This window comes from Stigmatopora argus, chromosome 22 (genome assembly GCF_051989625.1).
Source record: "Stigmatopora argus isolate UIUO_Sarg chromosome 22, RoL_Sarg_1.0, whole genome shotgun sequence".
NCBI classification, from domain to species: domain Eukaryota; kingdom Metazoa; phylum Chordata; class Actinopteri; order Syngnathiformes; family Syngnathidae; genus Stigmatopora; species Stigmatopora argus.
In genome coordinates, this window is record NC_135408.1 from 7,169,449 (window position 1) to 7,196,693 (window position 27,245).

The 27,245-nt window shown below is 39.1% G+C and overlaps 2 protein-coding genes across 4 annotated transcripts in view; one reads left to right on the plus strand and one right to left on the minus strand.

Moving 5' to 3' along the window:
• LOC144068531 (rho GTPase-activating protein 26-like) overlaps positions 1–27,245 on the minus strand; it is an 85,491-nt gene that overhangs the window by 18,185 nt on the left and 40,061 nt on the right. The window contains exons 2-7 of one of the 2 annotated variants that reach the window (XM_077593124.1): positions 16,698–16,822; positions 16,492–16,606; positions 15,432–15,502; positions 15,048–15,330; positions 14,663–14,935; positions 498–593 (exon numbers count right to left, since the gene is read on the minus strand). In XM_077593124.1, the coding sequence (XP_077449250.1) occupies positions 498–593; positions 14,663–14,816 (250 nt within the window). In that variant the 5' untranslated portion in view covers positions 14,817–14,935; positions 15,048–15,330; positions 15,432–15,502; positions 16,492–16,606; positions 16,698–16,822. Of the gene's footprint in view, positions 1–497; positions 594–14,662; positions 14,936–15,047; positions 15,331–15,431; positions 15,639–16,491; positions 16,607–16,697; positions 16,823–27,245 lie in introns of those variants that run through there. The other variant, XM_077593125.1, reaches the window with a different exon arrangement.
• On the plus strand, positions 15,223–19,952 carry LOC144068532 (fibroblast growth factor 1-like). Of its 2 annotated transcripts, none has more exons than XM_077593127.1 (4): positions 15,223–15,380; positions 17,798–18,022; positions 18,145–18,248; positions 18,957–19,952. In XM_077593127.1, the coding sequence occupies exons 2-4, from the start codon at positions 17,803–17,805 to the stop codon at positions 19,188–19,190; spliced, it is 558 nt and encodes a 185-aa protein (XP_077449253.1). In that variant the 5' UTR covers positions 15,223–15,380; positions 17,798–17,802; the 3' UTR covers positions 19,191–19,952. The 2 variants fall into 2 exon arrangements, with proteins under 2 accessions (XP_077449253.1, XP_077449252.1); XM_077593126.1 differs by lacking the exon at positions 15,223–15,380 and adding an exon at positions 16,780–16,896.

Genomic DNA, 27,245 nt, shown 5'->3' on the forward strand with positions numbered 1-27,245 from the left:
ACATAAACAGACCGCGTTGCTTGTACAATGTATTATGTATAACGACACTTGTAGCAAAAGGGTCTGCTGTTAGTCACATGACCAACAGGCTCCACATTGATGGACCACACAGTGCACAAATACCCACATTAATAAAATGACATCGCAATGCTAAATCCAATATCTAGGACTTATATCATTCGTTAAACATGGTGTATACATGCAATATCTAATACATCAGCTCTATCAAAGCTTTAGCTTTTACATAGATGATATTAATAATACATGAGTGTTTGTCTATGTGCAGCCAGCCCCTGGCTGGCGACCAATCGAGAATAGGCACTGAGTGGGCTGACTGTTTAAGTGCTGCTCTTTTGGTACAGAAAATACTGCAACAATTCTCAGTAGGAGTTAACTGCTTTTATTTTTAGAAAAAGATTACCAAAGTGAAATATTGACTAAAATGAAGTTCTCAAATGTAAATCTGTATAGTTCAGAGAGGAGTTGGGCAAACTCACCTATGCATATCTCATCATCCGTCTCGGCATCCCCAATACACTGGAATTTAAATTCGTTAAGAGAGTCTGCGAATTTCCTCTTGGCTGTAGACAGACCTGAGATAACAGAGAAGTAGGACAAAAAATGAAGTTAGGACAACAGTTAATCTCATTGGCTACCTTTGAAGTCACTGGACGGTCAATCATTTTGGACTGGAAGGGATGAAAGTGATCATTTATTGCCGAAATAAATCGAATGTCCATTTCCGTCAATGGCATTGAGGATTAAATTCGCTAGAGAAAATAAAACCATGCATGGACAGCCACAAACTTTCATTAAAAAAACGGTTAAGTCTTGCTAACAACTGTGATGACTACGTCCTTTGGGGAAGTAAGAAAACAAATCCAATTTTATTCATAATTCCAGATGACATTGCCAACAGCTATAAAGAAAGAATGATATTTTTTGCTTAAGGCCAATAATAAAACAACAGCGGGGAGTCCGGGTGCTATTTTATGGACTTCATCAAAGTTAAAAATCAAAGTGTAGATCATTCTGGGAGACGTTCATCAGTAAAACTCATGTTAAGTCAGCTCCTACAAGCTCGGTTTGTTGAGTGCAAACATTTCCTTCAAGTGGTTTTAGGCAAGAGACGCCACATTTTGTAGTCAGTTTCCCCTCCATTAAAGCCAGGACGAGGTCACCTTCCTGCATGACAGGAACTAACATAAATTATAAAATCCCTCCAAGGTAGGAATTTCAAACTATTTTTGATGAATAATGACCATTTTGTCATATCAAACCAATCTAACACAGCACCTTCCAACCAAATGTGCATAAGTCGTCCATGTGTTCCTAATGAGTAAACTATGAGTGAGTCATCCAGCCAGTGAATGCACTGATGACAATCCGAGTGTTGGGTTACCAAACGACAGCAAAATTCTCTCTTGTTAATAATTCATGGGAAATTTATCACCAGCTGCTGTAATCGTCAAAATATTTTTCCCAGCAGGTTAGCGGGTAACAGCTGCGTCTTTTACGGCACGACATTGAGAACAGCACCAAAATCTAATGAGATATAGTAATTGTTTGCTAGCAATATATGTATATGATTTGTTCCGTCAGCCAACTGCTCGACATAGTTCAGGTGACGTTTTGGGTGGCCTCACGCAGAGATCTACTGATGTAATGCACTTCTAAACACGCAATGCATCTTCTTTTTCCACTCCCCCAACTAACTGCCGGCTTTCTTATTTTTGGCCAATATCTGCAACTGCTTCATCTTCTGCTTCCTGTCAGTGACAGCTCCTCTCAGAGCCATGAGAGCTTGGCGTGCCTTTTTTTTCCCTTCCTTAGCCAGACTTTGTGTTCTCAAAGAGAACAGTAGCCATGAGAAGAAAAAAAATTACTTTGCGAACATTCATAACTTAAAAAGGTAACCTAAATATGAGGCATACGATTGTCAAGATATTGTTAATCAATACTAATCCAACAGCGGCACTGGGGAAAAACTAGCATTATTATTTTTGCGAAGGCAGGATTTTTTTTAACACAGTTTTTGCATTGGATTGGCATGAAAACCTAGTGTTGTTGCACAATAATTTAATCTAGAGCATCAGCAAGTTCATTTCTATTTCTTTCCACTTATGGATCAGCTGTGAATTATGACTTTGTTTTGCTACGATGCCTGATTGCATCACTCGCCACTGATGGAAAAAAAACTGCGTGCACTTATTTTGGCCCGCGACGATTGACATGCGAGATCCCAAAAAAATTACTGCTGCATGCAAATATATTTCATTTGTCATTGCCCCACAATGGTGCCTGTGTTTCTGTTTGACAGGTTGGAAATAAACTTAAAAACTAAAAAAACAATAGACATACAGAGTTTTCATACGTAGATATGTGTAGATAATAAAGTTTGGCAGTCCATGCATCAGCTAAAACTCGTGAAGGACATTTGAGTGAATAAGCCACACAGAAAATCCTAGAAGCTAAACAAAAGGAACTGTGTCTTTACAGTGGTGGAGAAATACTGTACAATGTGCTTTAACAGTAAGTAAGAAGAATGGGGCTTGTGTGAGATCAACAGGATGTCGGGCTGTGACTCCAACTTTGGACCATCTCTGTCTTACGAGCACGTGAATGAATAGACAGCCTTTTTTATTTTTTACTTTGAGTGACACAGACATTCACTCTTACAGCTCTTGTAAGAAGAACATAAAAAAATGTAAGTTAGCACACTTCGAAAGGACTGCATGTGAAATTTAATTTCAAAGCTCGATGCGTATGATTGAACTTTTTAAGGGGGTCTCAAATGTACGTCATGTACATTTCCTCTGAAAGTTTTGCATTTGCTCGTTGCGTCCAGAATATGATGTCCCCTTCCTCCAAGCTTTCAACAAACTTAACGGCAAAAGGAAACACCAGATAAAGAGCATCCTCAAATGACGTGATCATTTTGAACGTGTGTCGAGTTGACCCGCATTGTTGGCTTTAAGGGGTCACTTGAGTCACACCAAAGCAGATTTCATCACGGAATAAATATATTTCAAGGGTTTGGTTTGGATGCCATGTGATCCAGAGAAACACAGCTGGAGAACAACGTAATCTCTTGGAAATATTTACTTGATTTCCCTAAAAAATGCGTGCAGGGGGGTGAATGTTTAAAGGTTAAGTGTGCACTGCTGAGCACATGAAAGCATGACGTCGTTTCAGTCCATGATGTATGACGGCAAAGCAGGTGTTGCACATGTGGCCGACTCGATGGAAGAGTGTGTCCACTTAAATGAGTAGCTATGGCTCGAGAGCAACCTTATCCTAGCAGCAGTCAACACCTTGTAAGCTCAAGCTGCAATGAGGTCACTTTAGAATCAGCAAAATAAACTAGCGACAAAAGTTTGGAAAAAAATGCTTTTCTATTTCATCACCTTCCAAGGCTTTAACTCAGGCCGTAAATATGTCATCGGCGCAAGGACCTAATTTGTCAGCAGAACCATCTACAGAACATCCAGCCTAATGTTGTTTACGGCAACATGTGGAACCGTGGCCCGCATAACAACCACATTTTTGTCAAATGATCTCTATAACTATCAGTTATACAAACAGAAATTGTAAGTGACAAGGGAGAATAAAGTTGCTGATTGCGTAAGAGACATTTTATATAGCTCATGTCCTTTTTTGCTCAAAGCTCTTTAGCTGCCATCGATGGCAATAGACGTCTGCATCAGTTTTGGTTGGGACGAGGTGGCAGGGATTATTCCCTGCCTGTCAAACTTTGGGGAAAAGACAGTGAAATAAAACCACTACACAATTAAATCAAAATACAATCAATTTGAACAAAGCTATCCAACAAAACCAGATAAGAGGGTTATTGGTGGAAATCAGTTGCAATTCACAAATTAAGGTTCTGGACAATTCACGTTTAAATATTTGTTTGGGTGTTAAGAAACTTTAAAAAAAAATGTCCAATGTGATGAATTGAGCTCTTTTGATAGTGATTTTTTTTCACTTGTATGAAACACAACATTTTTTTGCAAATGTACATACAAATTAAAATCAAATCAATGTTGTGAAATCTTGCGTCTGCTAGGGTTGTGCCAATACTTGGATGTGGGAGTATTGATAGTGGACACGCACTGACAGAAAGAGAGAAAAGAAGCAGAGACCAGAGCACAAAAATAGCCCGCATTTGGATTCACTTACAGTATAATGCAAACAGAGGCCAACACATGACACAGCACGCCAGTTGACAAAGCAAATCTAGCGCGCGCTCACTGGAAATGATCCTTTTGTCTGTCTCTGCAGATGGTTTTCATCATTTCGTGTCGGGTCAATGTGTTAACCGAGTGGGTTAGTTGCCATTGATTCATTGATATTCCACCTTTGCAGATATTTATATAAATAAAATTGGGCCCAATGTGTGCATTCTTCCATCAACGTCTGTAAAGGGAAGAATATCAGATGAATGAAAGATGATCTTGATTATTCGAGCAATAAACTTTGTGATTCTGAAGAAAAGCCAATTAGAAAGTGGTGAAACTGACGCTGTTAATGTGCACAAAGACAAGCGTGTGTGGTTATGTTTCTTTCATCCCTGCTGTCATTCATCACAATGAAACATTTCAAAAAATGAGTTTCTGCTACTTTCCAAAAACAGAACAACACACACACACACTTACAGTTTTCATGTGGCGATGAGGTCAAAAAACAGGCCCCAGCGGAAAAAAAATCTTCCAAGGAAATTTATTTTAATTTATGCTATTATCTTTCATCCAGACCAGTTTTTTCTTTCCCTAAATTGAATGAATGGCAGCCAGGGCCCGACACACACCAACCGAACAATAAACGTATAAAACCGGAGAACAATAGTCGCCCATAAAGTCTACTGATAGAATGAACTGTGAACGCCACGCTGAATAGGGGGCAACAATCGTTGGAAAAAAACAGGGCAGAAACAAGAGAAAGGGAGTCACGCAAGTCAGAGATACAAAAAGCTGAGCAGAGAAACAACCCAGAGAGGCACCACAAACGTCAAATGTGGATTTACGGCTTTTGCTCCAGTGAGGGTTTTACGGTTTCTCCGATGTAAAAATGTAGGCCATGCGGAATTCAAGTATATCTGCATATGTTGGGGAATTACAGTGAACTAAATATGTTCCAAGATACATTTTTTACTCACGATGTCATTGAATTGAATGCATTCCAAGATAAAACTGTCAGGTTTGAAGTGACGCCTTGTGCATATGCAGAAAAACAACTGTAATGACTGTTAACAGAGTTTAATACGTGGAGATTGACTACACTGAGAGGAAGATAACACTGTACACCATTGAGGCTTTTATATTCTCTCTCTTGTGCCTGGCCAAATAACTTTGGAATCCTAGCAACTAGCACAAAGAGGCCATGACACCTCAAATAGAAAGCTGTGTTTCTCTGCTTCATGTTTTCTTCCAATATCCCTTATTCCTTAATTCTTTTATGTCAACTTGCTTCTTTTGGAGTTTTTCTTAGGCATATCTCAGTTTGTATTTTGTTCCCGCACTCATCAGCACACCCCCATTGCTCCCTATCCTATCCACATTTATTCTCTGGAGCCCCCTTTGACCTCACTCTCCCGCCCTCATTTTGGAATTTTCTGCCACGCCTGCTGCTGACACAGCCAGCACAGACAACAAGTGACGGTTTCCCTTTTTCCTCATCTCTTGTTGGGTGAATTGGCCTTGCTGCTGATCGCCAACCCTCTCTGGAAAAATCCACACAAGGAATGTGGGATGAGCTCACTTGCCCTACAAGTGGACAACCTTGTAATTTAGAGGAAATCTCCCAGATTTCACCAGGATTTTTGGTAGCCAATATAGCTTTCACGCTTTTACTCGGGTCAATGTGCGGACATCGTCAGCTAAAATGAGCTATAAAAAGACCATTCCATATAATTATCATTGCCAAAGAAGTCTTGTTTCTTAGTCAAGGGAATTACGCACAACCTGCCTGAGAAGGAGTATGAATTTAGATGACTTGGACTATTTGTAAATAGATTAATAAAGTATATCAAGAGAATTATTTAACTCATTGGCAGTGATAGATGAATCAGTTCCGAGCTTGGACGTCCATCACTGTCAGTGTCAAATATAGTGATAAAAGAATAATAAGCCTGGAGGGTTAAGGTACCTGTAAATCTGAAGCTAAAAATATTATGCAAAATTAGAACAAATGTGTGATTAACTAAATGCGCTATTCCGGTAGCATGTGATTTACACTGTAATGCAGGTCTGCTTTGTTGACGTGATTTCCGTATGTGGTTTTATAGTTGAAAATAAATCACAAGCTCTACTCCACTCTAAATGGCTATTTCCTAGTATAACATAAAGTCTCTACACGACAAAAATATTCTGGGAAAATTCAAGTGTTAATGTTTGTTTAAAAACATCCCCAAAGGGCGTTTGTCCCACTTATGTGCAGGTTACAAAATCAGGCCAGCTTGAGCAGAGTCATGATGGCGACAGAAGTGAGTGAGAGGATGGAAACCACAATAACCAGATTAGAGCCAGTTTCCAAAATAGCCTTCGTCCACTTCCTCCCGTCGCCCAACATAAGCCTGAACCGTGTCCCAGACAGCATGCGCAAAAACAAACAAAAAAATACAGCAAAAGGCCTCAAATGATGGGTGGCAACACTGTGTTTCAAAGTGTGCAGTGCTGCGGACAAGATTAAATGCAAGCAATTCAATTAGCAGCCTTTGAGATGAATGAATGTTACTGATTAATGTACTTACTGCATATACAAGATTTGAAATGTCAAACTGGATTATTAGCCCCTTAAAGATTTAGTGTGCTTTTTTTCCCTCCAGCTTTGTACATTTTCAATTGAATCAAACACTTCATTTTGCATGTTTGACTTTTTTACTCTAGGCGTGAAATATCTTCCTGCCCTGGAGGTAAAATGGTAACATTCGCGACACAGAGCAGGAAAGTCCAGAAGTCCTTTTGAAGTACTTTTTGCATGGGCGTGTTGGGTTTAAACTTGTTTGATGGATCATGCCTGAGATGCCAAAGATCAACAACAAATCCTCTTGGCAAACTTGGATGAAATGTTACTGAACCACCTCCCAAAACGGGCAGTGCAGACTGAAGTTGAACACAATTTTCAGTTCAATAGCAGCCTCTAACAGCCTTGGCTTAGTCCTTCCTGGGCATATTTCATTGGTTATCCCTTCTTCTGTGACTCATGTAGACTCGATCGAAGACAAAACGAGAAATTTTTGCATCTTGGCCAACATAGCCACCGCCGTAGAAAGGAATGTGATTTCCAGTACTCGTTTGTAGCTCAATACGACAACACATCAAGTGATGGCTGCTATTGGTGAAATAAAATAACTTAAGTAAATCAAACCTAATGTGAAGAGTTGTCATTTTTTGAGGAGGGAAGGGGGTCCTGTACGCCGACACTCATTTTGATGACAACCGTGATGTTTCCATAACGACTGTCTATGACTCCGACATACATACATGTACTGGATATGCAAAAAAAATAGCTACAACAGTGCAGGTTTTTCTTTCCTGTTCCCTTTCTTTGTCCTTGGGAAGTATAAAACGGAAAATCCTAAAACTAGAACAGGATGAGGAAGTAAATCCCACATCCAGACGGTCATGCCGACCTGAAGACAGAATGGGAGCATAGTTGAAACAATGCACTAGAAATAAACAGTTCAAGACCTGTTGGCGATTAATTGATTAACATTTGTATTTATGTGGATTGTAAACGTGTTAACCCTCAAATACAATGGTACATTGAATTGGGAGTATAATTTGTCAGGGAAGAAGTTTGTAACTTCATTCTGGATTTGAATCATTTTGTGGTTACATGTTTCTCTCTTTGATTTTTCATGGGCGCCCCAAAAATATCATTCAAGATCTTAAATTGTTCTATGGTGTGAAAAGTATGCGAGTGGTTGTTTGTCCATATGGGCTCTGCGACTGACTGGCGACTAGTCCAGTATTTTTCCCTACTGAATGCCACCCTATTAAGGTCAAGCACTATATGGACAGTTTGTACTTGGGTTGAAGTACACTCAATGACAATGAATGCTGTTTCTAATATTATGACTCGAGAGGTATTGATTTTATATTGTGCAGGTGCTGAGCATAATTTGAACTCTGGTTGCAAATGATTTTCCAAAGGTGTCTGCCATAGAAATCCAGCATCAATTGGAATCAGTTTTCGCCTCTCCTGCATGTTTTGAAGGCAAAAGAACCTCATCTGAAAAACCTTGTATGATTTACCTATGATACCATTTGCTGATCTATTCTGCCAACAGTTCAAGACATTAAAACTGGTATATTTGACGCCGCGAGCGACTTATCCCTCGCATACTAACTGGAATTAGTGCTTGAGTGAAATAAAATGCTGCATGTTCATTGCAGTTCGCGTGTGTTCACGCTAATGTGAAGACTCATGGATGCATGAGAGCAAGCTGTCTGTGACACCTGCTGTTGCTCGGAGCAAAGAGTATTAAAGCAAAACGGTCGAAAAGGATCCGGCACCCTAGATGTGGATATTTTTTTGTCTAGAAGTAGCTCACGATTTGCCTGTGGCCAGTCCCATGCCTAAAAAAGTCTGCTGGGATAGTCTATAGGTCATCCAAACTTAATTAATTTTAATTAAGGAAGGCACTAAAGCAAATAGAAGGATGAATGCATAGAACCGCAATTTTAGTGGTAAAATGTAATAAAAGCAACTTCGCATATACTGTCAAATCAATCCAATTTAGAGGAAAAATACAACAAGCTTCTTTCACCCTATATCTTAATTAAGCACCGTATTTTCCGGACTATAAAGGTAAAATATGGCTCGATCTATTTTTGAAAGCAGTGTAAAAGGGGGAGAATCACACGCTTTGTGAGTATCCAAGCACAAATAGGCCTATTATAGTACAAGAATGTTCTGCGTACAAACTATTTGTTAGCTTGCCCATCATATACTAACAGGTGAGCCGCCGCTTGACAAACAAACAAACAAACAAAAGCATGACCACACATTTTGTTCGTTTCCCTCCACAAATGCATTATTCTGCAAGAACCTTCTGAGGTATAGTGTACGTTTCTTATTAGCTTGTCTGTATTATGCCAACAGGTGAGCTGAGGCCTGATAAACACACCAAACAAAGGCGGGTTGCAGTGTTGCTTGTTTCTGTTGTTGTCGGGTAACAAGAACGGTCCAATAGAGAATTACTTCATCAGAGTCCTGCAGAAATGAGCTAATAGAGATCAACATGTGATGGTCTGCTGAGCTGGAGCAAAAGGCCCATCAAATCAATCTGACACGACATCACTGCTGTGTTTCCGTCACTATTTAAAAATGCATTTTCTGTAACTTTTTGGCCACGAACCAGTCTTTTGAAAAGTCTAATTTGGTTGTCACCAAACATTTCAAATAGGGAGGTCTCGTAAGAAAAAGGAAAAGTATTGTAATGCTAAAAAACATTCAAAGTAAAAGAGCTGGCAACGAATTCAATTTAATGTTTATCCCAAAGGCATTTGATATGAATGAATAAATAGGCAAAAGCCCCACCCCCTCCTCAATAGCGAGCCAGACACCAATGCAGCCCCCCACACTCCAAGGAGATTACCCCATTAAAGCTGAGCTCTGGCTGGCTTTGTACCCGCATGGCCACCCCCTAACCCATGAAATGAACCCCTACTGCATGTGTGCACACGATGCCCAACAAATGCGTGGGGGGTGATAAGGCAGCGCAGCACAGTGTGGTAAAATGGGGATTAAATATTCTTAGTGGCGTTATCTTAAGAAGAGTTGGGACAAAATAGATGGGAGTTGTGCGTGAGCGAGAATACGCAATGTGGTGCTCCATGCCAGTGGCTTATGGTTTGTTTTGGTTGGCCTTTAGCAGGAGTGGCTGTGGGTCTTCCCTTAAAGCCCACTTTTCATCATTTATACTACATTTAAATGCATGTAAATGACTTCTGTTTACTGCCACTGATCAATAAAAAAATGCCTAGCTGCCCATTTATTTTCAGATTTAAGACAATTGCTTTAAAAAAGCCCTGCAGTGAAGAACTTACTGTATGTTTCTTGGTTCGTAAACTAGAAATATAAACCTTTTAAATAATTAATGTCTTCTCCAAAAGGCAGCAACACCAGATAATGGATATACAAATATAAACATTAATAAAAAGTTATTTCCTCTTTCATTTAATAAGTTTGATGGACTTTTGAGTCCTTTAAGTGCATGATAGACCATCTTATAAAGTGTACGTGCATGTTTTTGAAAGAACAGTGATACATTTTACAATAAGTAAAGAAAGTAAAGAATAGTATTGAACTATGCTATAGTGTCTATGGTCCCGGATAGATTATTTTTTAGTATCATAGCGATCTGATGCACTCCCAATGCAAAAAGGAAAGTGCCTGAAAAAGGGGGTTGCATCTCTTCAAGGCCACTTTGAGTAAAGACAAAGAAAAGCTTACTCAGCATTCTTTCGTGACATGTTTTAAGTATCCTAGCAGACGAAGCCTTGATGGAGAGCTCAGAGGGATGTTGACATCGTTTACATGCCAACTTTGGTTAAAAAAATCCTTTTTTTAATCCAACCAGTGCCTACTAAACAACCATTAGTGGTGATGATATATGACAGCAATCACGTGTAAGAACATTAGGGTGAATGTTGACAATTGTGAACATTTAGGTCTTAAAATAAAGTGAGCAAATTAAGGTTCAGTCTTTAGAACAAAGACGCTTCAACAGCGCGTAGTTGTAGCCAAGCTACCAACTGCACCACCACAGACTCCCTCTGTGGAAGGGTGTAACAGAAATTACTGCAGTTTTCCACCAATTGTTCATGATAGAAATACCTTATTTCCTTTTATTCCAATTGTTTTTCCCAATTTGACTGACACTCAAACGACCAGCATTAGAATGATTTTCTTCTCTGATGTGCGTACTGTTACCACCTGTGACGTGTGCGTCTCAAATTCCCATACGGGTTGGAGATAGGTCGAGGATTTTGAAAGCCCGAGCTCGTAAAACCGGCTTTTTACTGTTTACTTTTAAAGCTTTGGCGTGGGAAGCCAATGATTAATTGAAATTTGACATGCGCCTACATGTGCGTCTAGGAATATGCATGCAATTGTTGTATTTCTCTTAAGCTTGACCTGCGGAGCACCTTGTACGCATGGAGATATAGTCAGTCAGTTCTGAATAGGCCTGCAATTTTTTTTCTTTTTCCTTTTTTAGACTTTAGCAAATGCGGGCCACACCTTTTCACTACCGGAGGCGGAGAGCTTCTAGTTCATATCACACACTCTCAGTCTTGAGTGCGTGCCTGCGAGGCTGAGCGGCAAATGGAGACCTCAGGCCACAGATTCCCTTTTAAGAGGTTCAGAGGGTGAAATAAATCACTACTTGCTTCCTCCCCTTTGTTTTTTTTCTTTTGGCGGCGACTGCGCTATCACATTGGGGAAAGTATGGGAGACATTTCTCATCACAATTAAGCTTTTACAAGTACTGCGCTATAATTAAAGGAATTTTGTACATGGGAAAAGTTAGCGAGATAAAGGGTTTAATTGCTGGAATTCATTTTGCGGGAGGAGTACCTTTTCATTTTTCCTGGTGTATTGTCTATTATAAGTGTTTGGGTTCTAGTTAACTCAGACAGAAATTGTGCATAAACACAACCGGGAAATGTAATTAGAACTCTGGTCACCTTCCAAATTGCTCAATTTACTGTGGTTTAAAAAAAGATTTGGCGGCCTTGTGGTTGAAACCTCACACAAATTGAAAGCATAAATAGATTATTGAGGTAGCATAGAAGAGGAAATGGTATGTACATATAATCTTTTTCCCAGGTTGACCAGAACTTCCATGTCATCTCACTTATGGTAAACGCTTCTATTGAAACAGCTGAGAAAGTGAACTCGCAATAATTTGCTGAATGTCAATTTAAACATAAAGCTCACCAGCTATCTTACCTTTAGTGAAAGTTGATTTTTACGCAGGAATTAAAAGTGCAGCTGCATATTGTCATAACTAATCAGAAGCGAGCAGTAAGCAAAAAGAGCAGCGCTGACACTGAATGAATTGAAAGTTCATCAGTGCTTTTCTCCAAAATAAGTGAAAATTACACTTTCGCCCAATTATGTGTTCTCGGTGAGATCGGATATTACTGAGTCATTTTACGTGGTTGCTGCGGTAACAAGTGCAGTGTGTGTGTAACTGTGTGTACTGAAACGAGAACACATGCAGATAATCCTGAGTCACTGTCATTGCGCTGTGTAATTCAATAAGCCCACAAGATGAAATATTTAAAAGTCACCTCATGACGCGCAAAAACAGAGTGTAACATTTGATTTGGAGTTTACTTTATGGAGAAATTCTCTTCTAAACTGCTGATACACCTTGAATGAAAAATGTCTTTTTATACTACACAATCAAACTAGTGGTGCACTTACAATTGCAAACAATAGGACCAGGGCAGAGCTCAGTCATGCCCTATTTTCTTTCTCCCGCAGAGTACGTCACAGCTTGAGGAAGACCCCCAACCCCCACTGTGCTCCAATGCAATGACACACTGATGCATCCACATTTGCACATAACTATGATAATTGATGTCCTCCCATGGGACACAAAATATCTAAAGCCCTTGCTTCAAACGGAATATTCATATTTCAAGTCTTGCTACAGGCCCAAACCAGCGCACCCCCATCCTCAATTCTCCGCAACCTAGATTCCGCACTCCAAAAGACCAAAATAATAAGGCCACGCTGTTCTATTTTCACATTTTCCATCTGGCCCACACTACTGAGGAGGACCTTTTAAAAATAAGGCCGGACTGCTTCCATCCACCATAATTGATAATTAGTTATGGCGCGGTGTGCACGCATGCGTGTCAGGCCATCGCCTATCAGCACAGTTGACAGTGATGCGAAGAAACCACTGAGATTAGCTTCCATATAACTCAGCAACAACACGGTGGGTGGCTGCAGAAAAACAAAGTAAAGTAAAAAGGGTAGATGATAAGAGAGCAAAGGGGCAGAGGAGTAAAGAATTCCCCTTCCATACTGAGTCAGTCACACGCAAGCTCTAATGTTAAAGCTTTTGTTTTGAAGTCAAGAGTGGAGGGCCAAAAGGCAAGGGCCATTATCAAGACAGTGCTAATGGTCGGATGCAAGGCAGTTTTGAAGCAACCGCAGGTTTCATGCACAAACCACAAGGATATGTGAATGCAGACACACTGCGTACTGTAATTGAGGCTGTCAAAACTGACTGTAGTCATTACAGGCCCGGCCGGGTCTATATGTTTGTACGTTTCAGATGTTGCCATTCCAAAACAGTTATTCCAATTTTAGTATATTAACATGAATTATTTAACTGTTTCAAATGACTTTTAACACCTGTGCCGTTATAATCTGTGAGTGTTTTTTTACTTTACAGAGACTTCAAGGCAATGGCCAATCACCTCATTGCTCCCACCCACAGCATTTATTGCTGTCCACCCACGCACATACATACGAACAGCTCAAGAGCTCATAAGAAAGCACTGTAGCCATATTTACAGCATGTGTGCATGAACGTGGAGAGAATTGTGAAAAGTGAAGTCAAACCAGCAGATTTCCAGGCGACACGATGGACTTCTTCCATCAACTGTTTTACAATTTGCCTCAGTTATTTTCCCAAACAGCAACTAAATCAACAAAAGCTCACACTGCTACGTGATCAAATGAAGGGAACTTGAACATGAAATTGCAGATGAGCTGCAGCACCCTGCGAGAACAGCGGAGAAAAGCCACATTGGTAATTCATTTTGATTTTCCAGATCCCCCAATGAGCAAAAATAGTAGGATACACATCAACTGGAACAAATGACACTGTTTAAAAAGACAAAAAAATAGAAAACTGGTGCTGACATGTAATAAAAATCTCAAATTTGTATATCTGAATGTAGTGAGAATCCACTTTCACCACATCTGGTGTAAAATAGATATCACTTCATCCATTTGTCCCTTCACCTATTGACAAGTGCACATGGAAATGCGCTTCCATGAGCCATAGCGCTTCATTTACAAGATGAACTTGGATGTAGCTTGCTCTGTTATTGACATCCCGCCAGCATGGAAGCCTTTTTACACCCTCCCTCACATACCAGCACTCACCAGTGTCTGATGCAGAGAGCAAAGCACTCCCAGTGTCTCCAGTCTCAAGTGTTGGCTAATGAGAGGCAAAGCCGCTGACAGCTTGGAAGAGATATTCACATTCTTACACCTTAACATTAGTGCAAGAGCACTTGAGCAAGAGTCGTGATGTGCTTCTCCCACGCTCACATTAAGACTCTTTCCACCAAGGGATTGCAGTTCCTTTGGCGGTCAAAATTAGGAATGAAATAAACTCATTATGAACCTGCATGAACTGATCATGCAAAAATGAAAGGGAACGTAAGCAGTGGCAGAGTCAAGTGTTATTTGATAATAAATAATACATTTCTGGAAAGACCACAACACGGACCACCACAAAGGTCTAGAAAGTTCATGCCGTGGTCTATTTTTTTTCCCTACTATGGACAAAAACTGCTTTTGACACTCATTTTTCTCAACATTAACTGGCCAAGGATGAAGTACAACTAATATTAATGGCTTCAATGGATAATTGTGTATAATGAGCTGTCATCTGACTTACTTTTGAGCGCCAGAATGAGCGCTTTGCCATCCTTGATGAGCTCCTTGATGAACTTGCTGGTCTTGTCCAGCTCCAGCTCATGGGACTTGAGTCTTTCCCTGAATTGAGGACTATCCAGGTAACAGTCGCTAAACTCCAGGGCAGGCAGTCCCATCTTCGCTCCCTCCCTGCACACACAAGCTGCTGGGCTGGCTAGAAGAACAAGAAAAATCTCCGAGGAGGACACTCGGAGGAACCAAAAGGAGCGATCCCTGACGTGGACTGCTATAGCGGCTATAAAAAGAGGGATGCAAAAATCCGATTACGATACAGGACGTGTAAACAAGACCAGAGATGTCATCCGATGTACGCGAGATGTTATCCAATAGAGGAGGAGAAGCCTTACCTGCATAACCTTGCGTGATCTCTTGCAAAACCTCCGTTCACACGCTTTCTTAAGAGCGTCACCAGCGCAACATGCGGGAAGTTGTCACAATCGATCCGATTTGGCAATATAGAGTCCAGATGCTTATGTAAACCGGTGGTGCATTCCTGTCGACCGAGTCATGACGGAGCGGACAGTCCGGCGGGGGCGATGATGAGGGCTGGAGGGAGGTTTGCCAATACAATAAGCGGCTGATCGCTGCAAAAAATGTGGACTCCTCGCTTAAGGGCTTCGCTTCGACAACCTAGCGCCACACAGATGCGATTTTGAGTGACGTCTCTCTTGTCCAATCGGGTAGGTTTGCGTGTGGGAGAGGGAGGACGTTACGGATGCTGAGATACATACCTAGTAGAAGAAGCTTACTCTGTCATTTATTTTTGTCCGCTGCCTTGCTTATCAAAATGCAGCACCTCCGCCTAAAGATAAATGAAAAAAGTAAGGAATTACAACTACATTTTTCTAGAAGAGGGAAAAAATATATATTCATTTTAAGAAAAAACGAATCTCCCTCATCTGCCGCTTAGAGTGACATTAATATATAACGGTTATAGTCCACTAATGCTTTCAGAAAACATCTACTTTGTTGTTATGGCACCTTCTTATTTAGAGACAATCTTTGACCGCAATCATGACAGCCAGGGCTCGTAGACGTCATCAAGACGCTTAGCAGCTCTTTGCCGTCATCTACTGGCAATAAGGCAGACCTACGTCTACTTTCTTTTACCTTTTAGAGTTGGCATGAAGAAAGCCTGACGTTTACTCCAATATGCTAGTGGTTGTATTGGAAAACAAAAAGGGAAAAGAAGGAAGAGCAAAGAAAATAAATGAAAGAAAAAGTAATGATATTAAGTTGCCTATATCCTCAGGTGTGCATGCATACAAGACATACGATTTATTTTTATTTATTTTAAAAAATCCAGTCCAATTTAATATTTATACTCACTGTAGAACTAGACATGGAAAAAAGTGCAATTCAACAACAATGGAATTGACAAAATATTGATTACTAATTGTACAAATTAATATAATGTTCCCCAGGCTTGTGTGGGTTTTCACCAGGTACCCTGGTTTCCTCATACATCCCAAAAACATGCAGCGTAGGTTTGGTGAACACACTAAATTCCCCTTAAATATGAATGTGAGCATGAATGGTTGGTCCTTGTGCCCTGCGATTGGCTGGCTACCAATTCAGGGTGTCCCCCCGCCTGGTGCCCGAAGTCAACTTGGATAGGCTCCAGGACCCCCGCGACCCTTGTAAGGATAAGCAGTACAAAAATGAATGAATGAATGAATAATTATGACCATCTTATCTGGGTCATCAGCATTGCAAAAAAATGTGTCTAGTATTTTAAGTTTAACAAGTGAATCAATACAGTGAATTGGGAAAATGACCAGTAACACTTACTCATTTTTTCCAGCATTCTCGTATGTGATTGTCATGAGATGTTTAACACAGAAACATCCTCCCACGTTGATAGCTCACATGATCACTCCATTTGTTGTCTGGATTTTTTTCCTTTCTGAATGAACAAAAAAAAAAAACAGCAGAATTAAAGGCGAGTTGCGTAAGAAAATGTATTCAAGCTCCTCGTGTGTTTGAGGTCTACTGACTTGCTCACTAGTGGCCTGAATGAATGAGGCAACAGCCATTTGCTCCCTGTGATAATTTTAGTCCTGGCACAGAACTGCTCGAAGGAACCCTGCGTGGTAGAATATTGCAGCAGCCGCTGAAGCTCCTGCATCAAAAAAAAGAATAGTATTCTTATGACGCAGGATTGTTGTGTTGCAGCATCACATCACCTGCTTGCTGGTAAGGCGCTTTTCACATGAAAAGTGTGTCATGTTTTGCTTTTGTTTGTCTAAAATTTAAAAAAAAAATGGATTCACGAGGCATTTACTTGATTTGATAGTCATTTGCTAAAGCATTGTGGATTGATTCTTCAAAATGACACATTTTTATGGTGAACAAGTAAATCTCAATTTGTCTGTCAACCCGAACTTCCCCAGCCAGAACTTGATATTCAAAACCAGTCTGAAGGAAAGATGGTTATGAATAGCAGCTAGTAACACATTGGCAAGGAATATTAAATCATAAGCAGACATTTATTCTCAACACCTTCAGATAATGTGCATTGGAATATTACTGAAAAGCTACAGTTTCACGAAAGTACAAAAATAAAGAAATACATTTTTGGTCTGTTTTTTCATACCAGAATGTTGATACAACCACTTCTCCCACACAGGCAATTGAACCCTTGACACATGTTGTCATTATTTCCAAATAGCGTTATTCTCTGCTTGTTATTGAGTAAATTAATACCAAACTACTGACGGTGACAGACTGTCTGCCTATTCAATAATGCATAATATTGCACATACTGTAATTCCACTTTGAATTCCGAATTATTCAACATGGCTGCATGTATTCATCAGCACAATTTCAACAGGAATTGCAGAATCCTTCAAGAAAGAATTTGATTGCACACACCGCTGCAACGTCTCTCCTTTTATATGTTTAAGTCATCCCGTCGAGCTAATTGACAAATTTCATGCGAAGGTTACATCAGCACCATCTGGGAAAATGTGTGTTTAATTACTTGAGATGACAAGTTTTAACATGCCCACCCCGAGTGAAACATTTCCGGTGCTTAGATCTCAAAAGGAGCTGTTCTGAGATCAACTTCCTGTCTGCGTCCGACACTCTCCTCCAGGTGACATGAGCGGAGAAGCCAGCGCGTCTGCTTCCCATCACGAATGTCGACATGGTGGGAGGATGTCCGAAGGAGACATGATAACGTTTCCGAGTGGGTCGATGGCTGACTTTTGGTTTCGTACTCGCACCCTCACCAAGTTGCACTGCCTGAACGGAGGATACCATCTGAGGATCATGCCTGATGGGAGTATCAGTGGCAGCTTGGATGAGAATGACCCTCATGGTGAGCACATTTTGTTTTAATATGAAAATTGCTTCTAACAGAATAGTACGAATCATTTCCAGGAACAATGCTTTAACCATTGTCACAAAACTATTTTTTTTTAAATATTTTATATGCTGCAGTTGTACTGAAACTGCAGGCAACGGAGAAGAGTGTGGTGGTTGTCAAAAGTGCACACATGGAAAGATACCTGGCAATGAACAATAAAGGACACCTCTATGGATCAGTAAGTACCATTGAGCATATTTGTGGAAATTCAGTAGTAACTATTGTACTTTTTCATGTTCCAACCAAAAGTTGTCCAGCCAAAAATAAGCCTTCAAACGACAAATCATTAAAGAAATTAGCTCATTCATGCTTTGCTACCCTACTAAAATAACCATGTGTCATTTTTACAAACAAATGATTAAGATTGTTAGTAAATATCAAATATTCTAAGAGTGGTTCAGTTTGGGGCGTTTCCCGATAAAGTGAAAAACTGTCTTGTGTGATTATTCCAAGAAGTTCAAATTTGGATATGGAATATTTTTATGCAATATGGAAGATGAATTTGCTCTAATCTTATTTACCATAAATTAAACAATCATTGCAAACAACAAATGTAACAGTAATATACTCTCAATGTGCACAATCAACTATACAAAGAGAAAGGAAGTCTAAAATAAGTTATTTAAAAATATTTTTCATTCATTCATTTCCAAACCGCTTACCCTTACAGGGGTCGTGGTATTTAAAAAGATATTTTAAACAGTTTTTGTTGTTTGAATAATGAAATTAAGTAAATACTTCAATTAAATGTCAGGATTTTTTTTCTTTTTTTTTCTATTATGATAGGAAATGAGCTGTCTCACACTTGTCACATGCAAAATTAGCTCCAATGAGACATTGAATTCGTATGAAGTGTTATAAGCGGTGTCCTCCCTTCGTGTTGCAGGAGACAGTCAATGATGATTGCCACTTTGTGGAGACCTTGGAAGAGAACAAGTACAACACGTATAAATCGAAGAAACACAACATGTACGTGGCGCTCAAAAAGAACGGAACACCCAAACCGGGTTCCGACGCTGACTTGAGTCAGCAGGCCGTCTTTTTCCTGCCGAGGTCAGCGGACAGGCGTGATGGGGAAGCTAAATCTTTGGATCTCGCACACTTTTCTCTTTCCCATTGAAAGAGCAAACAATCAAAGGTAGAGGTCCGCAACTAAATTAACTGAATTTACAATGTGAAAAATCCCAGATCCCACTCATCGCAATGTTATTGTATTGAGCCAATTAATATCCGATAAATATTGTCATATTGATGACAAAATGTGGGTAGAATAGCTCTTTTATGACAATTTATAATATTATTTTCACATGGTAATCATATAACACAACTTGGACAGCTTATTTATTGATTTGAATTTTGGTAAAACTGAGAATTAATACAACACTATGAAGAATTTAATTTAAGATGTTTCAAATGAAGCGATATTAATAAATCATAAAAGATGGAGGCCGATAGCTTCACCCTTATAATGTGACATTTTGACGCTACAAAATCTATGATCTCTTTCAGGGCCATCGACCACAATAGACGTCCAATTATTTTTGACAGTAAGTTAATTTATCATCCACTTTAATGGGGTTATTTATGACAAAGCATTATATTTGAATGTTTTCATCCTCACTGATATATTCTTCCTTGAAATAATTCACGCTAACAACCTATTTATAAAGCTGTAATGCATTTTGGGGGGTTGTATTATTGTTATGTATTTAAATAAACGCACTATATACTTACATATTTGTTATCAAAGGTTATACTATTTGTTCTTTTAACCCAGAAAAACTGTGACACTTACACTTTAGATTGATTTATGCATGAAAATAATTCTAAATTCTCTTGTACTGTTCCATATTTGAATAAATAGATCGATAAATAAATAGAATAAATAAAAATAGAATATATGTTCATAAATATCTATCTATCTATACATATCTATGTATATACACTATATGTATACTATATACACAAAGATATTCATTAACATGTACATGTCTATGTTCATTAATATGTATTGTCCCTTTGTTAAATAAATCAAATTTAAATAATATTTGCTGAATATGAGGGGATTTTTTTAGAGGCTGGGTCAAACAGTTCAGCAAATATTGTGTCATGTGTTTATATATTTGTTTTCTACATTACTGAGTCGTTGTTTCTGTTTATTTTGAGAACTTATTTATGAACTATTGATTATAAGAGAGTGTTAAAAATATTCTGTAAGCAAGTACCCATGTTTCATAAAGGTCGTTGCCCTCATTGTAAGTGACTGTTCATGTCTGGACACAACCCTCATGAGGATAAACGGAAGGGAAAATGAATGAAAGAATGAATATGTTTCTTTTCTCTGCCACTAGAGAGAAGCATTGTGTTAAAATCAATTGCCATGACTTGGCATGAGACCCTCTTTTCACAAAACAGTGCCTGTCAAGGGGTCAGAGTTTTAAAGTAATACTTTGTAAACCAATCCTAATACATTTATGATGCTAATCACTACATGTGACTCCACAAGAGAAGGTTTGAAATGGGAATGTTTGGGGTGGGGGTGCAGGGGGGGCATTTTGTGTGGATTTAATAAAGCTAAAATGACTTGCTCTCAGGGCAAAAACAAGTCTGGTTCTGATATTAAAATAAAAGCTAATGTAAAGTCATAGCAGATGACAAAAGCTCAGACAAAGACAATGACCTTGCTTCACCCCTGATTTAAAAGAAATTGTCCATTTTCTCATAATCTGCACCTAATCGGGACCATCTGAGGGCGAACAAAGCCCCATTAAATGTCTCAGATGTTGCCCTTCCTGGAAAAAAAAGCCTTTGTGTAGTATGTTTGAGAGCATTTTCAATAGTTTCTATAAAGGTAAAAAAAAGTTTTTTTTTAATGACATGTCATCTATTCATTTTCTGAGCCTCTAATCCTCTCAAGATTTGCGGGGGTGCTGGAGCCTATCACAGCCAACAATGAGCAGAACGTGGGGTACACCCTGATTTGGTTGCCAGGCAATCACAATAATGAAAAAGTCATTTTTTTTAAATAAATGTCTTATTAAATGCAGTAAGCTCCCTTTTGTTTGATATTTACACTAGAAGACATTCAGTCTTTCTTTCTTCCAATCATGGTTGAATTTTGCCCAGACTGGAGAAAAAAACTGGTTGATGCCCAGAATTTTGCCACACAACCAGACGAAGACAAGATTGTATTCAGGCAAAACCGCTCTCAGCACACATGCGTTTGCTTGTGAGCACGCTCACACAAAGTGTTGGTTGGCCGTTGGCCTACGGGTATGCCGGGCAGGAAGGGAATCATAGACTGTAAACTGAACAAGGGCCGGCTTCCTCTGGGAGTCCCATAGCCTGACAGCAGCCAAGATACGCACACACACACACACATACACACTCACACACATTGGGTCGTCATCTGTTACTTCTCTCTCCTTCTCATCTCCATCTTTCTTTATTCACCTTTCCTACTTGCATCTCGGCCTCCCGCAACATTCGTCTCGGTCTTCCTGCTTTGCTGCCTTTGAGATCTTCTATGACACCCTTTCAATCATCAGCTGCCATTGACCATGACAGATGTTCAATCCATTTTGACGGCCGGAAACAATCATTCGACAACCACCTCCGAGTCAAAATGATCTTGCTTTACTCATTGAAAGCTCATAGATAACCAACTCTCTAAAGAATACAATGTCTACTAAATTGTATTTTTAATTCCAATCGTTAATATGCCAACTATTTGCCACTGAACCACATTGTAGATGGATCAGGGCCTGATTTGTGGTAGGCATGATAAAAATCCTTCTGTTCTCTACAGAAAAAGGGTACCAAAATGCTGAATCAGAACTCATAAAAAAAACACAAAGTAGGTCCAAATATCATATACAGACCCCAATCTTGAGTTTTATGAATGCAAAATAGTAGGGAAAACACAATTTCAATGTTTGACGTTTGCCTCCAAGTAGATGCAAACAACAGTCCCTTCAAAATTCTCATTTTAATCGTTTTGCAATCATGAAAATGATGCAGCAGAATGAAACTCTGAGGTCTCGTAAGCAATGCATTGCGGGATTTTACGAGATCCCGATGAGGCGCTCCTCTCGGGCTGAGAGTGACTTTAGCTCGCCACTGTCCTTCCGCAGAGGCCCAAGGATCTGAGCTGAGGCTTGGCTCAATCAAGCATAACATAGCACAAGTGGCCAAAAACAACGGAAAACACATTTCAGTCTCCATTGTTCCCATTTAATGATAAAACAGCAACTTTGTGAGCCCTTCGCTACTGCTGCAAATAGGAATGTGCTTTAGTCAAACCTCCCAAACACTTGCCTATCCAATCAGGTTTGAACAAACGCCATATGAACGTTCCATTACAAAACCTACTGGAAAGAAATGGCAAGAACAAAGAGCTTTAATGCAAGACTAATGATACTAATAATAATCTGGGCAAATATACTTCATAAATTCCTCTTTGGTTATTTAACATGCTGGAAGTGATTGGATTAGAATACACCCCGTGTCAGATATAATATGAAAGAATAAATGTTATTGTCCTAACCATTTCAGTTCCTAAACGCGAACCCAAGGACATTATTCACATCAAACATACCATAATTTAGTGAAAGACACTTAAAAACATTTGTGTTAACTCATTATATATATATATATATATATATATATATATATATATATATATATATATATATATATATATATATATATATATATATATATATATATATATATATATATATATATATATATATATACATACGTGTGTGTGTGTGTGTGTGTGTGGTTCAGTTGCTGTGTCATGTACAAAAAGACGGACGAGTCATGTTGTCAAAACCAACTTAGCCTGTGTTTAGCCTACTTTTGGAGCGGATGTGATGCAAATATTCCCTTTCCATGGAACAAGCCCTATTTTTGCCTGCCTGCGAGTGCGTAAGCAAAGCCATAACGCCCCCCTTTGCCGCCGCGTCTCCTTTCTGGGAAAAAGATGTTGGAGTTAAAGCCCTTATCGCTTCCTCTTCCCTTTCCTGTCATTGACAACATGAAAAGCTAAAGGGAACATAGATCACTAAACAGGCCTATTTAAGGCAAATAGCTCTCATTCCACTGCTCCCAGATGGGCCACAACTGTTTGACTGTGGCCCTGACCATGTCACTGCTCCCATCTTTTTTTTTTCTTTTTTATAGCCTGTCCCCGCTTAACTTCCTGGCTGTTTTTAGGCCACATCCTCATGCGTGTTTGACTAGAGGAGCAGCTATAATAGTCAAGAGGAATTTCTAATGCAAACTTTTTGAAGTGCTCCATTGTCTGGAGGTGAGGAAATGATACAAGCAGTACGTTACGTTTTCTCAAATAGTGGTGCCTGCTAATAAATGCCTTGCCCATAAATGGACAACTATTCTTTTCAGTTCAGACATGAGTTAATAAAGACACTTTGATGCTAATAAAACATGGCTGCCAGAAGAATTTAAGCGTAGGGAATGTAGTTTGTAAATCACATTATAATCAAGAACAAATAATACACCAAAAAATTCAATCACAAAATAGAATAACAACTCAAAATACTAAAACCAGCAAGATACGGTTAAAAACAGACCAAATTCAAATATGAAACAGAGCAAGTTATACATTGCAGAATTGAATTGTAAGTAATAAACATAATAATAAATCATGATTTTAGTCCTGATTTGGAGAAACTGACCTTTTGAGCACAGCACAGCTCAAATCTTTGTTCCACAGTTCACCAGCATAATAACTGACTGCCCTGCTTAGTTCTTGTTCTCGGAACACACAACAACCCAGTTCCAGATGACCTGAGGTGTCTGGATGCTTTACAAGAATCAAGTAAATCCAACATTTCTTTAGCTCTAGGGCCATTAACTATTTTGTGGACAAGGAGTAAGAGTTAGTCTTACTATATTTGTTTTATACCATTCTGTAATTAGAATAGGATTAGAATGGGGTATTATTATTGGGCGAGGGGAAAAGAGAGCGATTAATGTAACTTTTCATGTTTCGAATGAATTTGGCACACATCTGTCTGTTTTTTTTTGGGTGGGGGGCAGTGGTTGTTTTACCATTTCATAGTTATTCAACCCAAAACATGCATCAGGGAACACCCACTTTTTTCCAGCGATTCTGGCTGTGACATCACAACCAGAATTGCTGATTATGTGAAGATCGCTAATAAAAGGCCTAAAAAAAAATCTCTGCAAAATTTGAAAAAAAAAGGCAGAGTTACGAGATCATCTGTCTGGTTGTTTTGAACTTCCGCAGAGTAACTGGCGGGCCTGGATCGACCTCGCTGGGCAGACGAGTTTAAAACAACTGCCGTTTGGTCCTTTCAAGTAGATCATCCATGCTGAACGCTACTCTATTCTTGTCGGAGAGGGACAGCTCCACATGCATGCTGATGGCGGTTCAAAGTGTTGCTGCGAGGCTGGGGACAGCAAAGCCAACATGCTTTGCTGTCACATTTAGAAAAGAAGCACTCGGGGCACGCTCTCAATGTTATTTTACGGCTCGGTGCAGCCCCCGGGGGTCATGGGGCGCATGCGGCCTCTGACGTGGAAATCTGACCTCCCCTTTCTTTTTTAGGCAGGCCTTTAGTTATTTCAGACTTTGTATTGCAGCCAGTTCTCCCATCCTTCAAAGTCAGCGTGTGTAATTTGACTAAAAATGAATGCCACAAAGTGCTTACTCAAATAAAATAGGCGTCTCTGAATATGACATGGCGACACGAGCCTCGCTAACTTGATTTTTTTTTATTGTTTGGGTTTTCGCTGGGCATTTGGGTGTTTACACGCAGTTTAAAATGTTTTAGGTCTTTTTAAATAATCATGTTGTGATTGACATTTGTAATAGGAACATTTTGTCATTTTTTTTCTAATTTATTGGTAATTTTACAAGAATAAAATCTAGGATTTTATAGCAATGCAACTGTATTTTGTTGTGTCTGCTGGAATTTTCTTCTTTTTTAATTCCGCAAAAGTTGTATTATTACTAGAAAAAAAACGTGGCTCTTTGGAAACTTTTTCCAATTCAGTGTGATCTGCTTAAAATAAAATATTTATGCCATTTTTTAGTTATTGAGCATAGCACTGGCACCTCAAAAATCTAAATTACAAACAGCTTTTTGTTAATGTTTTTGGCTTGTAAATTGTTTCGTGTCGTTAAAGGAGCAATTCGCCTCTTGGAGGAAAGGATTTGTTTTATTTCTTTTATTCAATTATATTATTTTTATAATGTTAGTCATGCTTAAGTGAAAATGTATCTGCTTTAGTTTAGTGCGTGAAAGATTTGTTTGTCAAGGCCCAAGAAAAAACTGGCAGTGTGGTTGCAGATGGTGGTGAGGAGCCCACATTACAAATGTGTGTTCTTCACTTCTGGGAAGATGGATGCAAGTGCATAAATGGCTGAGGTTTGTTTGAGTATTTGTGGCATGTGGCTGCTTAACTTCCAAGTTTCACAATTTTTCACCTTCAACCTATGAATACATTCCGTTTATTTGGTGACTGTGGGACTGTTTAGTGTTTAACGCTAGTATGTTTTCTGCGTGGCTATTCATCTTAAGAGATGTGTATATATTTTTTAGAATCTTTAGGAACAAACTTGTATGCCAAAAGTAAATAAACAAAATTACAAAATATATATATTTTAAAAAATGTGCATATATATAATGCAATAATAATATTCAATCATTTTTATAACGTTTATCTTGACAAAGAATTGTGGAGTGCTGGAGCCTATCACAGCTAACTACGGGAAGTAGGCAGGGTTCACCCTGAATTGGTTGCCAGGCAACCGCAGGGGACATATATCAACTCAAATAAGTATGTCATCATCATTCTTAAATAAATCCAGAGATAAAAATATGAAAAAAATGCATCCTAAATAACCAAAATCTAAAATATTGGCAAATTAATTATTTAATTTATTTAAAACATGACAGCTTCCTTTATAAATTTTCTAATCTGATAAACTCATTCGGTATGAATAATTGCTACCAACCCTCTTAATTCAAATGGATTTGGTTCGTCTATAACTGTCATTGATGCTGAAACATGATCATTCAATGTGAGCCCTTGCAGTTTAAATAGACAGGAATTCCTATTTTATTACTATTGATATTGTTTTGCAATAGTTTTCATGATAGATTTCTATCCAAAATACTTCATGTGTCAGAAAAGTACATCAACACTTGCCACACATGCACGCGTGCACGCACACAGCCTGCCAAGGCCAAGATGGCCAAGGCTTTAAGTGTACAGTTACTCATATCCCCAGGAAACGGAGGTATGACATCACCTTATCATCTCCTGTGGGTCCGGGGAGTGGGGAAGAGGGGGTGAGAGCAGGTGGGGGTTTGAGTAAGGGATGACAGTCTGGAGAGCGTAAGAAAAGAAAAATAGATAAAGCCAAGGAAAAGATAGCAGGCCAAAAAAAGGGGGAGCGAGGAACAGATGACATCATAGGCAAGCCATGTTGACTTCCTGTGACAAATACACACACTCACTCACACACACACACACAGTCAAGCTGGTGCTGTCAGTCACATAACAACACACACTTGCTTTAGCGTGCATTAAAAACAGACCTTCACTGCGGTGGGCGTTTTAATCCAGTTAGGCCTGCCCTCTAAAAGGAGGTCAGGTTGAGGAAATAAACGCTGCGCTGGTTTTTATTACTCACACATGACTGACACACACTTGTTATCAGGATTGACAGTACACTCACATCTCCACTAATTCATATCCTAGCCTTAATTATAAGGAAATCTAATGATATATTTGTTCAAGGAAGAGTATTCTTGTATGATGTTTTGTAAAAATAAGTTACACTTTGTGTCATAAGATCCTAATCATAACATGACAACCTGTGATGATTATGAATAAATCTGTAATACACGCCAAAAAGTATCATTCAGTAAATTATGTCACTTTTGATGCAAATTGTTCCATAAGTTCCACAAAATACAACTATACACAGGACTGCAAGGAAATGTGACTTAATACAAATAATTACCAAGGGCATTTTGGCATAGACGACACACTGATAAATTCGAGATTTGACTCAACTCACCTACCATGGAGTTCAGTTTTACATAATATAGTTGTCACAGTCATAATAATCACATCAAAACAAGAAAAGGCCATACTAACGATAGCCTAACAA